Raw genomic sequence first — 20,033 nt, 5'->3', positions numbered from 1 at the left:
AAAAGGCATGCAGGAGACAACTGTAGTGCATAATTTACAGTGTGACTTGAATTTTGTCTTATAAACACAACAGATAATATTAAATGCTAATGAATGTGAAATTCATTTTAAAAGGAAAAATTTCATGCGTTACATGTAGATGTGTGAATGAAACTTAACTGTAGTTACACTATGTAGAATTTATCACACCATAATCCTAAATAGCCAACATCATCTACCTCAACTAAAAGTAACAAAATAGCAGGATTAGGCCCTCATAGTTTACTTATCTCAGCTGAGACTGTTAGTTTCCCACTTCCCTAATCTTTTCAAAACATTGAATTTTCCAAATTCAGAGATCCATATGTACATAAGAATGTTATAAAACTTGCTTAAAAGAAATGGCCATGATATAGTAAGAAAATAGAAAAATCTTGGTGATTATTTTTAAGTCCAAACTGCGAAAATAGTCTTGTAAGTGTTAGTTCACAACTAAAAATAAAGTAGACTGAGTTGTTCATTTTAACAGAAAACATATTACTTCTGTGGTTTTGCAAATGAAAATGTTGTTCTTTATGAAACGCTTAAAGCCAGAGTATTGCTGGTTATTCTAAATACTTCTATTGTCAGTGGTTTAATAGCCAGCCCTATTAATCTCAAGGCAACAGGAGTTTGTTTTCACAGAGATACCAGGCCATATTTGTCCAAGTGTTCAGTGTGTGACTCATAAGTGTTCCTGTGCTGTTGGATGACTTCCAGGTCTTTGCCAGAACTAACCTTCTTAGACATTTGAATCAAATTAAGAGTTCCTCAGCTGAGGTCTTAGTGGTATAGTCTTTCCCTAATACAGTAATCCTCTCTACTCTGAAGCCCAAACATTAAAAGATTACCATGCAAACTTTCCATGGCTGAAGACGTCTATTAATTAAAGGATAATAAATATTGTAGTTAATAGTACAGTCCAAATAACCAATGTATATTTCTGTTAGGTGTATTGAAAATTTAAATAGTTAGAAAAGCCAGAATTCCTTTTAAAAGAGGTAATTAAATAGGGGTAGTTAAATTTTCTTTGTGACAACTAAAAAACACCAGTACTTTTATCCCCTGTTTCTTCACAGTGGTCCAGATCATAAATGTTATGTGTCATCAGTAACTTGCAAGAGGATTTTTTAGAAGACCTTTGTACTTTCCAACACATGCTTTTTAAATAGTGGATATTTAGAATATACTACATTCTAGCTTTAAAATACTTTTTTTTCCTCAACTAATTCTTTTCCTCCCATAATAAATTTTAAGAACTTATTAAGTTGTCTGTGTTACGAAAACAAAAGATTTCCTCTCTTATTTTGTTTTTATTAGTTCCACCATTCTATTTCCAACATCTGGACCACATCGGGAGAAGACTGGACCACTATGAGAAGCCGGAACTATCTCTAGGATCTTATGAATATGTTGCTACTTTGGATTACTGCAGAGTAAGTGTTCCCAGGACTTCAAGTGTTTATATGTTGATGTCAAATTCAAGTGAATAACTTTCATATGTAAAGAACTGACTCTTGATTCACAACCAAAGCATTTTGGTGGTGTCATGGGGATGTAGAAATGCCTCAGACGCAGATCAAGGCTTCTAGGCTGTTGACATGATTAAATTGCCAAACTGCTCAGTGCAGTGATTATTTTTAAAAACTAAAAAGTGGTGTCAGAAATAGAAAACAGTAATTTAATTGTTATATCCCTATCAGATAATGTAATCTGGGTTCTTAAAGCAACAGTTCCATATAGTGCCTCTGCTTTTTTTGTTTTGTCAATACTCTCAGAAAATTCTCCCTTTCAGGGCAGAAGCTCAATCAATATGGCCAATAGGACAATGACAGGTTTCTTTACTGCCTTTCTGCACGCTAGTTGTCACCACAATGATTTAAGGCTCTTAGCATCTTCCTTGGACTATCTGAGAGCCTGGGATTCTGGCTTCTGGTTTCTTTCCTTTATGATGTATGCATGAGACTCCTCCTCACGTCCTTAATCTAAAAAATTAAATTCAAAAATTTAGCTTTCCTTATAAGAAAACATTAACTGTTGGACACCATACGCCCACCTCAGCTATCTCTTCAGTTGTATAAAACACTCACCACGTACTCTGAACTCATCACTCCTTTTTACATCCCCATGCTTTTAGACAAGATTGTTTTGACCAGACTATCTTTGCATCCTCCTATTACATCTATATATACTCCACGTAGCAAACTCCTACTCTTTGTGTAATACCCAGCTGAAATTTTATTTTATGTGAGTGTGTGTGCATGTGTGCACATGCACAACTTTATTTGATTTCACTATGGTAGTTATTTACTAAGTCTTCTATTTTTTTTCTTCCCCATAGAATTTGGTTCATATGTTTGTTTTTGCAGTTATCTCCATGAAATTTAAATCTTCTTAAATGTTTTCCCTCTTCATAGATTTCAATATCCTTGGTGACAAGAATCTTGTCTTTATGGCATCTACCACAGTGTCTAGTGCAGGAAAGACAGTTGATCAGATTATGTGGAATGAATGAATGAACGAATGAATGAATTTGCAGGTCTGTTACTATTCCTAGGACTGGCTATTTCCCTTTTCCAATGTCACAGTGAAAGTGACATCATTATGGGTAACTTGCAGGCCTTTAAAATTCTTCAGTGGGGCGCCTGGGTGGCTCAGTCGGTTGGGCGACCGACTTCGGCTCAGGTCATGATCTCGCACTCCGTGAGTTCGAGCCCCGCATCGGGCTCTGTGCTGACAGCTCGGAGCCTGGAGCCTGTTTCGGATTCTGTGTCTCCCTCTCTCTCTGACCCTCCCCCGTTCATGCTCTGTCTCTCTATGTCTCAAAAATAAATAAACATCAAATAAAAAAAAAAATTAAAAAAAAAAAAATAAAATTCTTCAGTGATTTGGAAATATTTTCTTGGGTATCAGTCAGTTCAGATTTCGGCTTATATCCGAAGTACCATATGTAGGTAGACCTGAAGAAAGAGTCATCCTGACTTTTTTTCTTACTTCCCCTTCCAAATATCAATGCCTACTGATGCCCAGTTCTCAGAAAACAGCCTCCGACCCACAGGATTCTATCAGGTGTTTACTACAGGCCTAGTCCACATATTGAGTATAAGTTGCAAAGAACATTTTTCCTAATAGAAGTGTTTTGAACTGATTGGATTTACATTTTTTTCAGTTAATATAACTTTGCATGTATTTTAGTGTTTTGTATGATTTTTTCACTACATTACCTATAACGAGTTATTAAAGAAGAGTTAATACTTTATTAATTCAAAATGTAACCTTTGAACATATTTTGAGAAACACAAGAACATTATTGGTATACATGCTTTATAACAGACCAAAAAAATCCTAAAGTACCAACTACTGTTGTTCTTTACTGCTATTGACTGAAGGTGAATGATTAAGTAGACCATAAATACTTGCATTCTAATTAAATGTAATAAAACCATTATAACTAGTGATATGGAAAATTTATTGATTGATCTTTGCAACCATGGTACAAAAATAACTATGCTCTCAGTTACTAGTTCTCTGCCAAAAAGGCTATATTATCTTGATTTTATGCTTTTTTAGTAGAAACTCAGGCAGAGAGTCAAATCTATTTCTGGGAACAAAAGTCTCAGTATCTTCAAACTCTGTTATCTGGAAACGTTCCAGATGTCTAATTGATGGGAAATTTCACCCAGCAGGCAAGGAACCAAATAAAAAATATCTACATACATTTTGAAGAATTTTTTTGTAAGCTTAATTTACCTTTTATTATTCCAAATAAGGTTTAAAATAAAAGATGGGGTAAGTATCTTCAAATTTAATTATAATTAAAAATGTAAATAATGTATAATAATTAGTTGCTTTAGGGATTTGGACAATGAAAAAGGTTTTATTTAATTTTGCCATCTAATTTTTAACTGCAAACTTAAAGGAGAATTACAAAATTACATTTTTCTGTATTAATTTTATTTTATCTTGATACCAATTTTATATAATAAAATTAGCATTGATTGAATATTTACTATTTGTGATGCTTTGTGCTAAGTGCTTTTTATATGTTGTTTCGTTTAGTTCTCAAGTGACCCCATGTGGCAAGTACCACCATTACATGGGGAACCTGAGGCCTAGAGCTCTTACATGCCATACTCAAATCACACACATAGAAAGTGCTGGAGCCAGACTGAAAACTGTGTTGGCATGTCCTTATTCTTTATCAGTATAGGGTGGATCTGTAAGCAATTATTCAGAAAATCACCATGGTGCTCCCCTGGAAGAAAAGATCCCAGCTCTGTTGCTTACGTTTTTCATGTAAAATTTTACAGAATATATCTACATACAAAGTGTACCTGAAATATAAAACCCCATTCCAAGCCAGCCTTTTTCTTTTCTAAATAAAGATATCATCTCTCCACCTAATTTTATTATTTTATTTTATTTTTAAAAGTTTGTTTATTTATTTTGAGAGAGAATGAGAAAGGGGGAGGGGAGGGAAGGAGGGAGAGGGGTAGAGAAAGAGGGAGAGAGAGAATCCCAAGCAGGCTGATAGCATGCTATCAGCATGGAGCCCAAACTCATGAACTGCAAGATCATGACCTGAGCCTAAATCATCAAGAGTTGGATGCTTAATGGACTGAGCCGTCCAGGTACCCCTCCACTTAATTTTAATTCATTGTGATGTTTAACGAATACCTAACGTGTCCAAAACACTTGGTTATGTGCTATGAGGGATACCAAAGCTAGCAAGATAGTGAACCTGATTTCAAGATATTTCCCATATATAGACCTGGTAAGTGTATAATTATGATATAAATCCAAATATGATAAATGCTGTAAGAGTCAAATAATTACAGTGCCATAACAAAACAGACAAGCGATAACGTATGATTTGGAGGATCAGGGATAAGTGATATTGGAGCTGGTTATACCAGGAGCAGAGTCTGGACATGTGGAAATGAAAGAGAAAACTAAATAGTCAGTAGAAGCAGAGGACTTGCCATTTACTCCACTTTCTTCAGGGGCAAGGCCGGTATTGTAAATGAGTGACGTGGAGTTAGTATGGGGACTAGGATAATTGGAGAGTATGTTCCCTTTCCCCCAAAATACATTCATATTCAAATATTTTTTAAAACACTATGCCAAACAAAATACTTTCCTGGCCAAATTCTTGGCCCAGACCCATTAGACTGTGACTTCTGGATAGGAAATGTTTTGAAAATGGCAAACACTTAAATTAGTTGAAGGAATGTGTATTGAGAAATAATGGGAAGTAAAGCTGGTAAGTTGTTTGGAGATACAGACTAACTTTTTATATTCCACTGGGTTTGGCATCATAGCTGTGATCTCCTGGTTTTTATACATGTTGGTTAAATGGGTATTATAGGGAGTCTTAAATGCCAGGGCATAGAGAAATTTATGTTAATTCAGTAAGTCATGAGGATCCTTAAAGGTAAAAAGGAAGTTGTTTCCTTAATCCTTTCATCCATACATTTATTCATTCATTTGGCAGTATTGAGCACTCTTCTGTGCCATGCTCTGTGCTTGACTCTGAGGACTCAGTAAACATCCTGTCCTCAGAGGCAGTGGTACTGTGATCTGTATTGTCTTTTGGACCATTTATTCTGACAGCAGTTTGTATAATGAGAGGAAAGAGATTGGAGACAGAAGGATATTGGAAAATTAATGCAGTGGTCCATGCAGGAGAAAATAAAAGGAGTATAGCAGTTCCTCAAAAAGTTAAAAATAGAATATACCCAAAATAATTGAAAACAGAGTCTCAAAGAGATATTTCCACACCCACGTTCATAGTGGCATTATTCATGATAGCCAAAAGGAGTAGGAGTCCATGAGTCTATACACGGATAAATGGATAAACAAAACGTGGTATATACATATGTTGAATATTATTCAGCTTTAAAAGGAAAGAAATGTAGACACATGGTAAACATGGATGAACTTTTAAGGACATTATGCTAAATGAAATAAGCCAGTCACATGAAAGACAAATACTATGATTTTACTTGTTACTTATATGAAGCACCTAGAGTAGTCAGATTCATAGAGACAAGAATGTAGAAGTGTAGAATGGTGGTTGCCAGGGTCTGGAGAGACCAGGGAATGTTAAGTCATTGTTTAATGATCATAGAGTTTCAGTCTTACAACATAAAAAAGTTCTGGGGATGGATGGTGGTGAAGGTTGCACAGCAGTGTGAATGTACTTAATACCACTGAACTGTACACTTAAAAATAGTAAAGGTGGCAAATTTTATGTATATTTTACCACAATAAGAATCAAATTGGGGGGCACCAGGGTGGCTCAGTCAGTTGAGCATCTGACTCTTGATTTTGGCTCAGGTCAGGATCCCATGGTGGTGAGATTGAGTCCTAAGTCAGGCTCCATGCTAGAGGTGGAGCCTGCTCAAGATCTCTCTCTCTCTCTCTCTCTCTCTCTCTCTCCCCCCCTCTGCTCCTTCCCCACTCGCTTGAGCTCACATGCGTGTTCTCACTCTTATCTCTCTCAAAGATACATACGTACGTACGTACATACATACATACATACATACATACATACATAAGATCTTTTAAAAAGCTTACTATGAAAAAGAAAAATAATTTTAAAAACAGTAAATGAGGGTCCAAATTTGGGTACTGGAACCAGAAAAGCTTCACAATTAGCTGGTTACGGACGGTAAGGAAGGTGGACAATTCCACAGAGAAAATGAGATTTGAAACACAGATTACTTTTGAGGATCATGCTTTCTGTAAAGAATATAATGGGATAAATGTTGTCTTACTTACAAAATTCTGAATGAAGATGCTGACAGGATCTTTATGTGGAGGTGTGCTATAGTTGAATGGAGTGCTGGTCTGGAGCTCAGAAAGGAGACCATGATAGGAAAGAATTTGAGGAGTTGCCTATATAGAGGTGCTAGTTAAAAGAGGTGCACAGAGATTTCTGTGATAAAGCAGGTGGTAACAAAAGAGAAGATATCATTTGAGGAAGATAAGAAAATGAAAAAGCAGTCAGAAAAGTGGGAGAGGAAATGACACCACAGCGCTGTGATAGCTAAAGTGAAAATGGTCCATGATGCCTAAAATTGGATAGATAAAAGAGAGTTAGGGATGAGAGCTGGATTTTACTTAAAGTCATTCATTTGCAGTCAAGAGGTCTGTGACCCTTAACAGCGGTTTTGGTAAAGTATCATGGAAAACCAGGGTTTTATAAAGTTCATACCTGTTAGGCTTGACTGTACAAAGCGAGCTGGATTAAAAGGAGTAATTGATTAAAAAGACAACCAATAATGAAGTCATTAGAGTTTTCTAGGCATGAGATGACAAGCTTCTGGATGGTTAAGAGTAGGGACTGGGTAAAACATGTAAAAGAAGCATTTTGAAAGAATAGTCAATGGGACTCAGTGGTTGAAAGAAAAGGAATAGTTAAATCTAATTTTATGTTTTTAAGCCTTTGAATTGATGTGTAGTGATGTTATTGATAGAGATTTTGGAAGAGAATATCATTTAGAGGAATGATGAATTAGTTTCACATACATAGAAAACAAGTTACAGTGAAGGACTCCATAGATTTATGGAAACTGTTCAGTGGGGAACTGAACTTAAGAGATCACAGAATGGTAACACACATTTGGGTTGGTCACAAAGAGGCTTTGGTTTAATTAATGGAAATGAGAGTGATTTTTATTTGATTTAAATTAATGTAAGTCTATGTTATAAGTTAGATTAGGTGGGAATCAGGAATGATTTGCAAAAAAGTTGCTCAGATAGACAGCAGTAGAGTTCTTTCATTTCTTTGTTGGCCTGATTTTGAATGTGGCAAAACAATGAAGCTTCTATGTTGATGATTTTTAAGTCCTGCACTTCTTTTCTTATTTCAAATGGTAGACTTTTATTAGAAGGCTGTTACCTCTAAGCTTGTAGTGGCTAGAGAATGAACCAGTAGATGAATTGGAGACATCATCATCTAATTTTATAATTATAATAGTTAAAAGACAATTTTACTTTGGAACATTTTTTTGTCATTTATCATAAAGTTAAAAATTGAATTAACCTTAACTCTTTTTTTTTTAGTCACTAAATTTGCCTGAGGCTGTTTTCTAAATATTTTGTAAGACCTAACTGAATAATCACTTCCTAAGAGCTCTTTGAACACCAGCCAGTAAAGGGACCAACAGCTATCAAACATTTACATAGCAGCTGCTTTATGTTGTAGTGATTGTTTGACACAGATAGAGAAAAGGCCCAATATTCTATTTTTAACATAAATATGTAAAGAATAGGTAAATATTTGGTAATATAGTACAATTTTAAAGCATACAATTATATTTTAGTATACAATTTCATATCCTTAAAACTGGGAGAGCTTACAAAGGAAGAGATTTGAAAATGGCATGATCCAGTTAATGAAATTCTACTAGTTTCAAGACAAATACCAATTATTATTTTTTTTTTATATGAAGTTTATTGACAAATTGGTTTCCATACAACACCCAGTGCTCATCCCAAAAGGTGCCCTCCTCAATACCCATCACCCACCCGCCCCTCCCTCCCACCCCCCATCAACCCTCAGTTTGTTCTCAGTTTTTAACAGTCTCTTATGCTTTGGCTCTCTCCCACTCTAACGTCCTTTTTTTTTTTTTACCTTCCCCTCCCCCATGGGTTCCTGTTAAGTTTCTCAGGATCCACATAAGAGTGAAACCATATGGTATCTGTCTTTCTCTGTATGGCTTATTTCACTTAGCATCACACTCTCCAGTTCCATCCACGTTGCTACAAAAGGCCATATTTCATTTTTTCTCATTGCCACGTAGTATTCCATTGTGTATATAAACCACAATTTCTTTATCCATTCATCAGTTGATGGACATTTAGGCTCTTTCCATAATTTGGCTATTGTTGAGAGTGCTGCTATGAACATTGGGGTACAAGTGCCCCTATGCATCAGTACTCCTGTATCCCTTGGGTAGATTCCTAGCAGTGCTATTGCTGGGTCATAGCAAATACCAATTATTGTATGTATTCTTTGGGGGCACAATTTGTCAAGTTTCCAGACACACCTCTTCTTAGAAGGAGAGGGTTGTAAGCAAGGCTGGTCACTAGACTGTACTCACCCTTGGGTAATTGTAGTGAGAAAGTCTTCAGGGTGCTACAAAAATGAAGCTTCACTGTTAGATATCATAATCCTGCCGAATTCAATAGAGTGTCGCAGGTCGTACCCTGGAAAACAAACAGCTTTTATCTTTTTTATAGCATCAGAGACTGTGTTCTAAAAAATGATTTAATTCCCCAGATGTTATATCCTAAAATATTAAATGAAAAGTTTGATGATATCTTCAAGGGTTTGAGTGTTTTAATTTGATTATGCAATGTATATACTTTTTAATTACATTTATGTGATTTGTTTGCTTTCCTATAGAAAAATAAGCCTCCCAACCCACCAGCCTTTATCTTCATGATTGATGTTTCATATAGTAACATCAAGAATGGACTTGTGAAGCTCATATGTGAAGAACTGAAGACTGTGCTGGAAAAACTTCCAAAGTAAGGGAACTGCCATTATTTTTCTAATTTGCACAATATTACTGAATTAATTTATTGGCCAGAAAGCAAGTGCTGAATGCCCCGTGGATATCTTTTGCTAATGAGGACATTGGGTAAGTATTTCTAAATTAAACAGCCACCAGCTCGTTGAGTCCTTAAAAAGTCAGAGTTATCTTTTGTGCAAAGCAAAAGAAACAAACTGATAAAAATTAATGCTATGGTAAACAACATTCAGAGTACATTTTAATTATAAGGAGAATCCCAACAGTGTGCTGGGAAAGACTTTGGAAGTCTGTTATCCACTTTCAAAAGGGCTGGTTTTTCAGTGGAAACTGCTAGTTGTGACATGTGGTAGGTAGAGTTCTAAGGGGTGCCAGGAAATTGTACCGTTGTCGTATGGCAGACGTGGTAGCTTTTTAGGCAAATTTCCTTTTTTCCTGTATTATACACCGTCAAACCCCTTTGTCACTTTACTGCTTCTAGGTCCTATGACTTAAAGCATAAGGTAGATCACTTTCCTTGCCACAACAGGGAGCAGTGCACAAAAGGAAAGGTGGAAAGGTATTTCAGCAAACATGGCTGTTTTTCATAATATACAAACTAGTTATTTAAGATGGGAGCTGCCATCCAGTAAGGAGACCTGGGAGTGGAGAAAGTCTTCCTTTATGAGAGGAGACATGCTTAAGAAAATAAAAGAGTCTAAGAAATATCATCTGAAACCTAGTGTCTATACCAGTCTCAGCATCTTCCACCCCTCCGTATCTCCTGAATGATCTCTGTTCTGAAAAGGGATGCTTTGAGGGATGGGCTATCCATAGCCTTTAGGGCTCCCTGAGTCCTTGGGTGTCCATTCCTCTATATTCATTCCACATGTGGCTGCTGCACTGGTGCATGTGAGGCTCAGATGAATGAACTCTGGACCTCCCAGGAGTAGTTTTGTTTGTATCTGTGAAGCTAAAGTCATAATATTCTCAAGGATGGTTTGGAAAAGCAGTTGGGGATGTTTAAAAAACATTGAGGTGATTTCAAACTGAATTCTAAAATGAAGAATGAGCTGGGAGCAAGTTGAAGATGGGGCATAAGAAAGGCATGTGATGCCTGCTGACACTTTGTGACTCTAGTTTCTGTTACTTCATTCTCCCGGATACTTGAGAACTGTGGACTTTCTGCTGAATAGGACTTACTTTATAATAGACTTCTCTCACAGGGCTGTTTTAATTCTAAATCTGAAGTTGGAGCTTGATTCATATGAAAGAACACTATGATTTCTGGAAATGGTGTCTCTTTCTTTCCCTTCTCTCAAACTGGTTAAATTAGACTATGCTATTCTCATGGTTACCTTGCCAACCCTTAGCTCCTTTTCAACACAATGCTGATATGAAGTGTATAACCTATTGATATGAGTTATGAAATCACACTTCTTCCTGAGATGTCATTATGACTTATATCTCATTGGAGAGCAGATTGTGGCTTCAGCAAAAAGATAGGAGAAAACAATAAAACGATTTTAAAACAAATCTGGTTGCTTTTTTTCTTCCCCAAAGTTTATTTTGGGATCTGTAGATATATAATTTTATACTTTTTATTGTAAGATAGCCATCAGTTTGATTTACTTCTTTGAACCAGGTAATATGCCAAATAGTGTTTTTAAGGCACAGTATAAGTCTTGATTAATGTCTAAGGTATGTTCATCTCTTAGCTGATCTTTTGAAAAGTAAAGGCCCCATTCTTTACTATTTAACTTTGAATTTACATCTTTGATTTTGCCAGATGTCATTTCTGTCTGACTTCTCTGAAACAGAAAAGAAAAGATTTGAAATATCTGTTGTTCAGATCAAGCAATCGGGTTTTTTTCTTGTTGTTTTTAATGCTCCTGTAGCAAAAATGTTCAAAATGCTTAACTTTGGAATATTACAGTTCATCCAGTTACTAACATCTTCAGTTTTGCTCTGTCGGATTCATTCCATTAAAATAATAAGGACAAGGGGTGCCTGGGTGGCGCAGTCGGTTAAGCGACCGACTTCAGCCAGGTCACGATCTTGCGGTCTGTGAGTTCGAGCCCCGCGTCGGGCTCTGGGCTGATGGCTCGGAGCCTGGAGCCTGTTTCCGATTCTGTGTCTCCCTCTCTCTCTGCCCCTCCCTCGTTCATGCTCTGTCTCTCTCTGTCCCAAAAATAAATAAACGTTGAAAAAAAAATTTTTAAAAATAATAAGGACAAGTGTTGAGGGGAGTGGTAATTGAAAAACAGAAGAAGAAACACATGTTGTTTTCTGTGATATCCCTTATATACCTTTATAAAATTTGCATAGAATTAATATGAAGGAGAGGCTGAGATTTCATTTTCTTCTGGTCATGATTTAACAAGGCAGTTATACTGTTGAAAAGAAAATTTTAAGATAGTTCTTTGTTTCTCAAACAAATTGAAACAAATATGTTCCCATGAAAACATGTTATAATATTTTGCAATAATGTGAAATGTTCTGATTAGATGTTTTTAAAAATGTTAATTTAGATTTTAAGTGAACCCTGTGAATCCCAGGATACTCCTTTCCCATCACTTGAAAATGTTCAAATCCAATGGGAAATAGCAATCCAGACTCTTCTCTGTAATTTTTCTTTTGTGTCTTTTGCCTTAATTGACTCTAAATTAACTATTAAAAGAGAATAAATGCCCTTGGGATTTGCCGGACATTTATCACCTTATGTAATAAAAGGTTTACTCGGAAATGGGAGCTTAACCAGTGGTGCGCTGGTAAACTGGATCTCAAATAAATAAAGCCTTTACTATAATGTTTGCTCATTCCTGTGGTGTACAATATGTCCAGCCATGCTGATTTTAAACTAGCAAGGCGACATCACTAAACAGGAGTTGGGAAAAGATGCATACAATCCGTTTATCAATCTGGGCTCTAACTTGCCATCCTAAATAAATACAGCATTTCACCTTCACGATAATCATCCTGAGCAAACCTCTAATTCTTTGCGTTATACGAGACCCTTCAGGAGCAGGGAACATAAACTTTGAGACTTTATTGATTTATAGTCAAGGATTCATGCTATGTTAACTAACAGGCACTATATACTAAGAACCCAGTGAGAATGATTTGTAGAAATTTAGAAGAGGAAATAACTTCTGGTTGGTAGCATCAGGGGAGGTTTGAGAGAGGAAGAGTATCTGTGCTTGGTCTTAAAGAGTAAAATTCTAATGAATAGGGGGGCAGGGAGAACATGAGTACAGTATCATATAATGGTTAGTTGCATGAAATCATCCAGTTTAGGATATTCAAGGGTGTGTGTGTGTGTGTGTGTGTCTGTGTGTCTGTGTGTCTGTGTATGTGCAGTTACAAAGGATTAGGTACTATTTCTGAAAATGTTCTAAGAGTCCATAATATAAACATTTACCAGGTACTTTTGGAACGGATTATGAGGATCTATTTAAACTGCCCACCCATTCATGAAGGCCACAATGAAGAACAAATACCTTCAATTAGCAAAGGAAGTAGAGAAGAAATAAAGAGTTTAAAGTCAATAGTTTGTCATCATGTACTGTGCTGAAATTGGGAAGTCTGCAGTGGGATCAACAATTTGAACTTCAGATACTTTCATCTATGTACTTCATTTTCCTTTCTCTCATACTTGAGTAACTATGCTATGTGCAAAGTTTAGGAGCTGAGCATACTAGGTTCTTTTTTTAAAAAAAATTGTCCCTAAGCAAAATAAGTTTTACTGATATCTAAGGATCAAAGAAAACGGCATGTATCTTTTGTGGCCGTCATATCATTGAGCACTGCTGTATACACCAATGAAAATCAGGAAGTGTTGTTGGAAGGGGGAGGGGAAGGGAGACAAAGAGAAACCTGGGTAAACATTAAAGAGAGTTTAGACCACTCAATTCAAGTGTAGACTTAAATAAACATTCATGCCTTATACTCTTTTCAGGAAGATTAAGGCCTTATCTTGGATTTCTTTAAAAAATTTACTTTTTAGGGTGCCTGGGTGACTCAGTCTGTTAAGCGACTGACTATTGATTTCAGCTCAGGTCATGACATCATAGTTCCTGAGATGGAGCAGCATTGGGCTCTGCGGTGACAGCACTGAACCTGCTTGGGATTTGCTCTCCCCCCACGCCCCCCCACCCCCGTGCTTGCACGTGTACTGTCTCCCTCTCTCAAAATGAATACAGTTTTAGAGTTTTTATTACTTTTATTGTCTTGCCAAGACATCACAAATGTTTACTTAATTAGAATTATATCATCAATTCATGTATGTGACTTTTTAAATATATTTACATTATATGTTTATATGGCATATAGCTGTGAAAATCTAGTCCAATTTCTATTGCGATTCTCTAGAATCTGTAAGAAAAGAATCACACAGAAGGAGCAAGTCCTTTCTTGATAAAAATAGCTATCCTGTTTGTAATCTGAATGTGCCTTTCTCTTGCTTCAGATGTTCCATTTGTTCTTCTGACCTTGTTGTGACTTCTGAGAGAACTTTGTTTATAAAGAATGTAATAAGCCTAGCTTGTTTATTAAAAAAAAAAAGCACATCTTGTAATTGCTATGGATTGAGCATACATATATTAAAGAAATAAATATTTTAAAGAAATGTATTTTCATATCTGTCTGATTTTTTTTTTTTGCCTAGAATTTTGAGAATTTTTTCCTTTATCAGCTTACTTATTTTTGTAATATCCCCCACCCCCTACTGTGACTCAGTATTGTTTATATACGGTAAACATTCATTAAGAGCAAAACTTTAAACATGTCTTCCATTTATTTTATAGAAGGTATACTTACTGAATTTCGGATAGAAACATGTCTCATAAATATATGAAAGAACTTCAAACACTGTGTTTTTCTCATAGGGAAGAGCAAGAAGAAACTTCTGCAATCCGAGTTGGTTTTATCACATATAACAAAGTGCTGCATTTCTTTAATGTAAAGAGTAATTTGGCCCAGCCTCAGATGATGGTGGTGACTGATGTTGGAGAGGTCTTTGTTCCACTGTTGGATGGTTTCCTTGTCAACTATCAAGAATCCCAATCTGTGATTCACAAGTAAATATCAAGTATTTTATAATTTAGATAAAAATCAGGTATCTGTTCTGAATTATTTTGATTCAATCACATGTTGTTTTGGCATTAGCAAGGGAGTTTTAATGTATGGATTATAAAACTCTGTCGTTTATGTTAGTTCTATTTTAAATGTACACCAGTATCTAGAAGGAAGAGTTTTTTTTTTTTTTTTGATACACTCAACCAGTCCCTTCTCTTTGCTAAAAAAGTTATGCAAAGGAAATATTTCCTGCATATTGATAAGTCTATTCAATGATGATGGTAATAGCTAAAGATATAGCTACTGTTCCAAGAATTAATGGTCTAAGAGGTCAAATATGTAAATAGTGAAAAAATATTTACAAAGAGTGTGCTTTTGTAAATGTTACAAATAAGTCATAAATTTTGGTTCCAGAACATATCAAGATATCATTCCCTTAGGGATGACCTGTGAAGGTCACCCATAGGTGTTCAGCATAAAATAAAACTGTATGTGTTCAGGCTTGAAATGTTAATGACTTATTTCTTGAAGTTTATTACAAATATGCTTAACACTTAAAACCTTTTACTCATTCACTTATTACAGTTTATTGGACCAGATTCCAGAGATGTTTGCAGACTCTAATGAGAATGAGACTGTCTTTGCTCCTGTCATCCAGGCTGGCATGGAAGCGCTAAAGGTGAGAAGTCTTTTTTAATTGCTAATAAATAAATTTTTAAAACCAGACACACACACACACACACACACACACACACACACACACACACACACAGGAAGTTTCATCTATGAAAGAAATTACAGCCTTCATTAGAGCATGTAGTTTGCTAGAGGCGCGTTCCAAACTTCCCTACAAATCTCAGGAGGAAAATGGCCAAAATCATGGATTGCTCCCAGCGTTTACATTCCAGAACTGTTATCATCTGAGTAACTGATTTTGTCAGTATTTCCAGTTTAGCTCCTCCCTTTGGCTTTTATATGAACTTTATATGATCTATTTTATTTTTATTTTTTAAATTTTTTTTAGCGTTTATTTTTGAGAGAAAGAGCGCAAGCAGGGGAAGGGCAGAGAGAGAGGGAGACAGAATTGGAAGCAGGCTCCAGGCTCTGAGCTGTCAGCACAGAGCCCTACGCAGGGCTTGAACTCACGAGCTGTGAGATCATGACCTGAGCTGAAGTTGGATGCTTAACTGACTGAGCCACCCAGGTGCCCTATATGATCTATTTTAAAAATACTTCAGCAGTATCAGAACTACCAGATATGAAGGGAAAAATACCCCTATTATCCTCTCCTTCCTTGGGGTTTTCAAACATGCAAGGGCAAGCAAGGCCTCTGACAATGACAGATGTGAATGCCACACAGGGCATTGCTGAATGCCAAAAGCAGATGCGAGGTTGGCCATGTCTTCACTTGGGGAGCCGGGCCCTAATGACTCTGGCCATTTTCATAGTAATAAAGACAGCAATCTGAAGAAGGCAAAATGATTGACAGGTACTGACTGTTCATCATTATTACCTTAGCACAAGAGTCAGATCACTTTAGCCTGCATAGCTAGTTCCTAAAAACTTATTTTTTAATTTTATTATTAAAGTTAAATTGAAATTAACTTCTAAAATATAATGGCTATTGGTAATAACAATAGCAATAATAACAGCAATAGTAATGCTATAAAACTGAATTTATGAAACCCTTCCACATAAATTTTGTGTCTAAACATTGTGGTTTGGTTTTAGGACACTGATTCTTACCTGGATTTTCTGATCTTCAGAGTATTTACTCTTGCAGATGTCCCTCAAAAAGCCTCAGAATACATGTCAATTTAACATAAAATTAAAAATAAATTTTACATCATAAAGTGATTTGGACATGTTAGGTCCATGTAGTCGAAACCAACAGTGATCTTGGTTGAACTACAGAAAGACTTGAGAATTCCTATTTTATTCCACATTACAAAAAGCAAATATTTTCTATTTCAGTTTGAAAGTGTTTTGTTGTTGTTCTCTCTTCCAGTAAGGTGTCTAGAACTGCCATGTAAATTTCCTGATTTATGATCATTGTACATGGCCCAACGAGTTTTTCTACTCTCAGATATTAGTACAGGGAATTGTATTCATGTGCTAGTGCCTGAGAGGAAAGATGAATGGATATCCATAAGCCAGTGTATCAGTTAAGACAGTAGAGTGGAAAGGAGAATATGGGCATGTCTTCTAGAGCACCGAAGTTCAGAATCCCAGCTCAACCCCCTTTTTTTCTGAAAGGGAACAATACTGTCTTGTAACAATGGGTTCACACTGGCAGTACACAAGAGGTCTAGAGGCAGCTTTGAAAGAAAAATATAGGTAAAGCAAATTTGCCTACATGCATTCCATGTGTCCAAAATGTGATGTTCTTTATGATGCATTACTGCAAACCCACTGTGTTGGTAATAACTGTAATGTTCTTTGAGACTGCTCGTTCACCACAGCTGGAGCAGTCAGCAGTCTCAGTGCTCATGCAGCAGAGGCCAGTTCCTTTCATCCGGTGGATTTTTGTATCTTTTGCATGTTATTTTTTGTTGTATTTGCAATTCTTTTGTTAGAGTAACGTATACTTTTACACTGAAGTTTAAAAATGAGAAGAATTCATATCTAAATGTAGCAACTCAGAATAACTTCACAAATATCGAAGTTAATAAGTAGCATTCTTCTTACAAAGTAGAAGAACTATCTTTATAAAAGGTAAAGAATTGTCTTATTAAAAAGATAGGGAACTGCCTATAAAGTGACACTGTTGGACATCATGTTGGTGGCAGTTGCTGTCGTGTGCCTGCTGGCAGAGCAGACCTTGTTCCACCAGCACATGTCTTCATGCAGAGCAGAATGGTGCTCCGCTCTGTGCAAGGGTAAGGGACACAGTAACTCCTCAACTAAGGAGTCACAGAGTCATGTGTTAAAGGGTGGCTACATTTTTAAAATGCAGATTTCTGGCCCCATTCCTAGACATTCTAATTCATTAACTCCTCAATTTGTTCTACTGATCATCCATATTTGAGGACTACCAGCACAAGGAATTATTCCTTCTGCAGTCTCTGAGAACATCCTCGCATTATGTTAACTCACCAGCAAATTGCCTGACCCATACCTGCCCCGTACAACTTTGTATGTTACCTTTGTACTAGGAATGCTTTCACTTAACCATGATTTAACATCTTGCCCTAAGCTTTTCATTAATGGTTAAATTAAGAGCAAACACTAAGAAGACAGTTTCTTCCTTGTGTAGAACATTAAATGATTATTGCATATTAATAAATTTCTTACATGTAGAAAGATTCACTGGCTGGTTTCCTAGAGTCAGATTTTATAAGCATTCTAACTCTTAATGTTTCTTCTAGCCTCAACTACCAAAAAAGATACCAATGATACTTAGGGTAAATTTTCTAAATTTAATTCTTTTCTTTCCATGACTACCTTCCTGATTTCTAGTTCTTTACATTTGCTTTGGTGATTCCATTGTATATGTATCTTTAATCTGTTTCTTCAAAACTTTTTTTGAGAAAGAGAGAGAGAGAGAGCATGGGAGTGGCAGAGAAAGAGAGGGAGAATGAATCTTAAGCAGGTCCATGCAACGTGGAGCCTGATGTGGGGCTCAATCCCACGACTGTGAGATTATGACCTGAGCCAAAATCAAGAGTCCTTCACTTAACTGACTGAGTCACCTAGGTGCCCCTGTTTCCTCAAACTTTTCTATAAATAATAGATAGTTGATAAAAAAAAAAAGATTAATGAAAAAGTTTCCCCTGCATCTGCCAGAAAGATTCTGGGTCATTATAATTCATTGTACAAGAGCAGAAACTGCTGTAATATAATTGGACTGTGTCTGCAGTTTGTGTTTTCTGCCTTGTAGCAGCTTTATAGGTTTGGATGAAGACAAATTTTTCCAAATAAGATCAAAATGTGTATGGGTGTGTGTGCGCACACGTGTACCTGGTGTATGTATGATTATCTACCTCTGACAGTGATACTATCTCATCATCTTTTTAGGCCCTCTATGGCAACAAGCAGTCAGACTTAAATTTGGGTACCTTGTATACAAGGGCACTAAAATGCTTGCCTGAAGTCAGTATTAGGCAAAGAGCTAACATTTTTGAGAATTTGCAGGGTATTATCTAAATATTAAGGAGACCTCATCATTTATTTACTTGTTCTTTCAATCAAGAAAGATTTATTAAATGTTTTGTGAGGCATGTCAGGACTACTGTTTCTACTTCTAAGTTGCTTACAGTGTGCTAGAAGAGATGTAACTCTGTAACACAAGACATGATATTTATTGCTTGTATTCCTCAAAAGGTGGGGGGGAGGAGAGCAGAGAATAATTTTGGAAAGCCCGGGGCTGTGGGTGTTCAGCTGAATTGCTCAGGGTATTATGCACAAGAGGCCAGAGGTGAGAGTCTCACCCTCTGTGGACAGGGAGTAGAAACTGAAAGAACATCCAAATGTAGGCGTTTTTATGTGTCCAAGTGAAGACATTTTAGAACTGGACTCCCCCATTTGAATTAGAGCTTTATTTTCTACTAGATAGATGCCAAGTAAAATCCATATATAATTAGCTGTAATAAACTTCTTGAAGCACAGAAAGTAGACAAAAATTAACAAAAAACATGTGCTGATTTGTCACAAAGATAAAGAGGGAAGATTTGGAAAATTCTTATACATACTTTCTCAAAAGTCCCTGAACTATTCAACTGCAGGGTTTGATACACTTTTTAATGTTGCACATGCTTCTGTGATCACAGCATCTTGTTCTCTAGTGTCTTTTTTCCACAGTGTTTCAAAATCTGCATCTCTTCTCAAAATTTGACACTCATAACTCAATTATGTGTGAATTTCTGGCATTGTCTTTTAACTTGGTCAAACAATAGTTTTCTGAGTTACTTATTACTTCTACCAGAAAACTAAATAAGTAGTATTAGGCAAAAAATGGGAAGGAAGTGGCCTTTAATGGTTATGCTTCAAATATATCACTAATTGGGAAATTTATCTTTAACGTATCTTCATGTATATCTAAATTTGGTTTCCAGTTGATGCATCACAGCATTTCTTCCATTCCTTCTAAAATTTATGGAGCACCTATAGAGTGAAAGTTCTAGACCCTGTAGGGCTTGGAGAAACTCGCTGTAGAAAAATCAAGGTCCTTTCTTTCTCATGAGCCTGTTACTTATAGAAGATAGTCAGACACATAAATTGTGATATGGTGTTATTAAGTCTTATCTGCAAAGTAGAGGGAGGACATGGAGGTAGAGACAGCCAACTCTGTTGAGGGTGATATTAACACATCTGTCAGAGGAATGGATGTTGGAGTTAAATTTTGAACAATGGGTTCTCCAGGCCAGCCTTTCTCAAACTGTTTTCCATTGTAATAAAAATGTCATATGTCATTGTCAT

General features: G+C 36.3%; 1 protein-coding gene across 3 annotated transcripts in view; it reads left to right on the top strand.

Moving 5' to 3' along the window:
• SEC24D (SEC24 homolog D, COPII coat complex component) overlaps positions 1-20,033 on the top strand; it is a 106,803-nt gene that overhangs the window by 62,416 nt on the left and 24,354 nt on the right. For all 3 annotated transcript variants that reach the window (XM_047090888.1, XM_047090886.1, XM_047090887.1), the window contains exons 10-13: positions 1,339-1,454; positions 9,434-9,558; positions 14,426-14,617; positions 15,201-15,294. In XM_047090888.1, the coding sequence (XP_046946844.1) occupies positions 1,339-1,454; positions 9,434-9,558; positions 14,426-14,617; positions 15,201-15,294 (527 nt within the window). The remainder of the gene's footprint in view (positions 1-1,338; positions 1,455-9,433; positions 9,559-14,425; positions 14,618-15,200; positions 15,295-20,033) is intronic.

Source organism: Lynx rufus, unplaced genomic scaffold (genome assembly GCF_022079265.1).
Source record: "Lynx rufus isolate CCGP_SWC_20201006 ecotype Redwood Valley unplaced genomic scaffold, mLynRuf1.p SCAF_3, whole genome shotgun sequence".
NCBI lineage: Eukaryota > Metazoa > Chordata > Mammalia > Carnivora > Felidae > Lynx > Lynx rufus.
The sequence above is the reverse complement of the archived record's forward strand: the minus strand, read 5'-3'. Positions and strand labels throughout refer to the sequence as shown.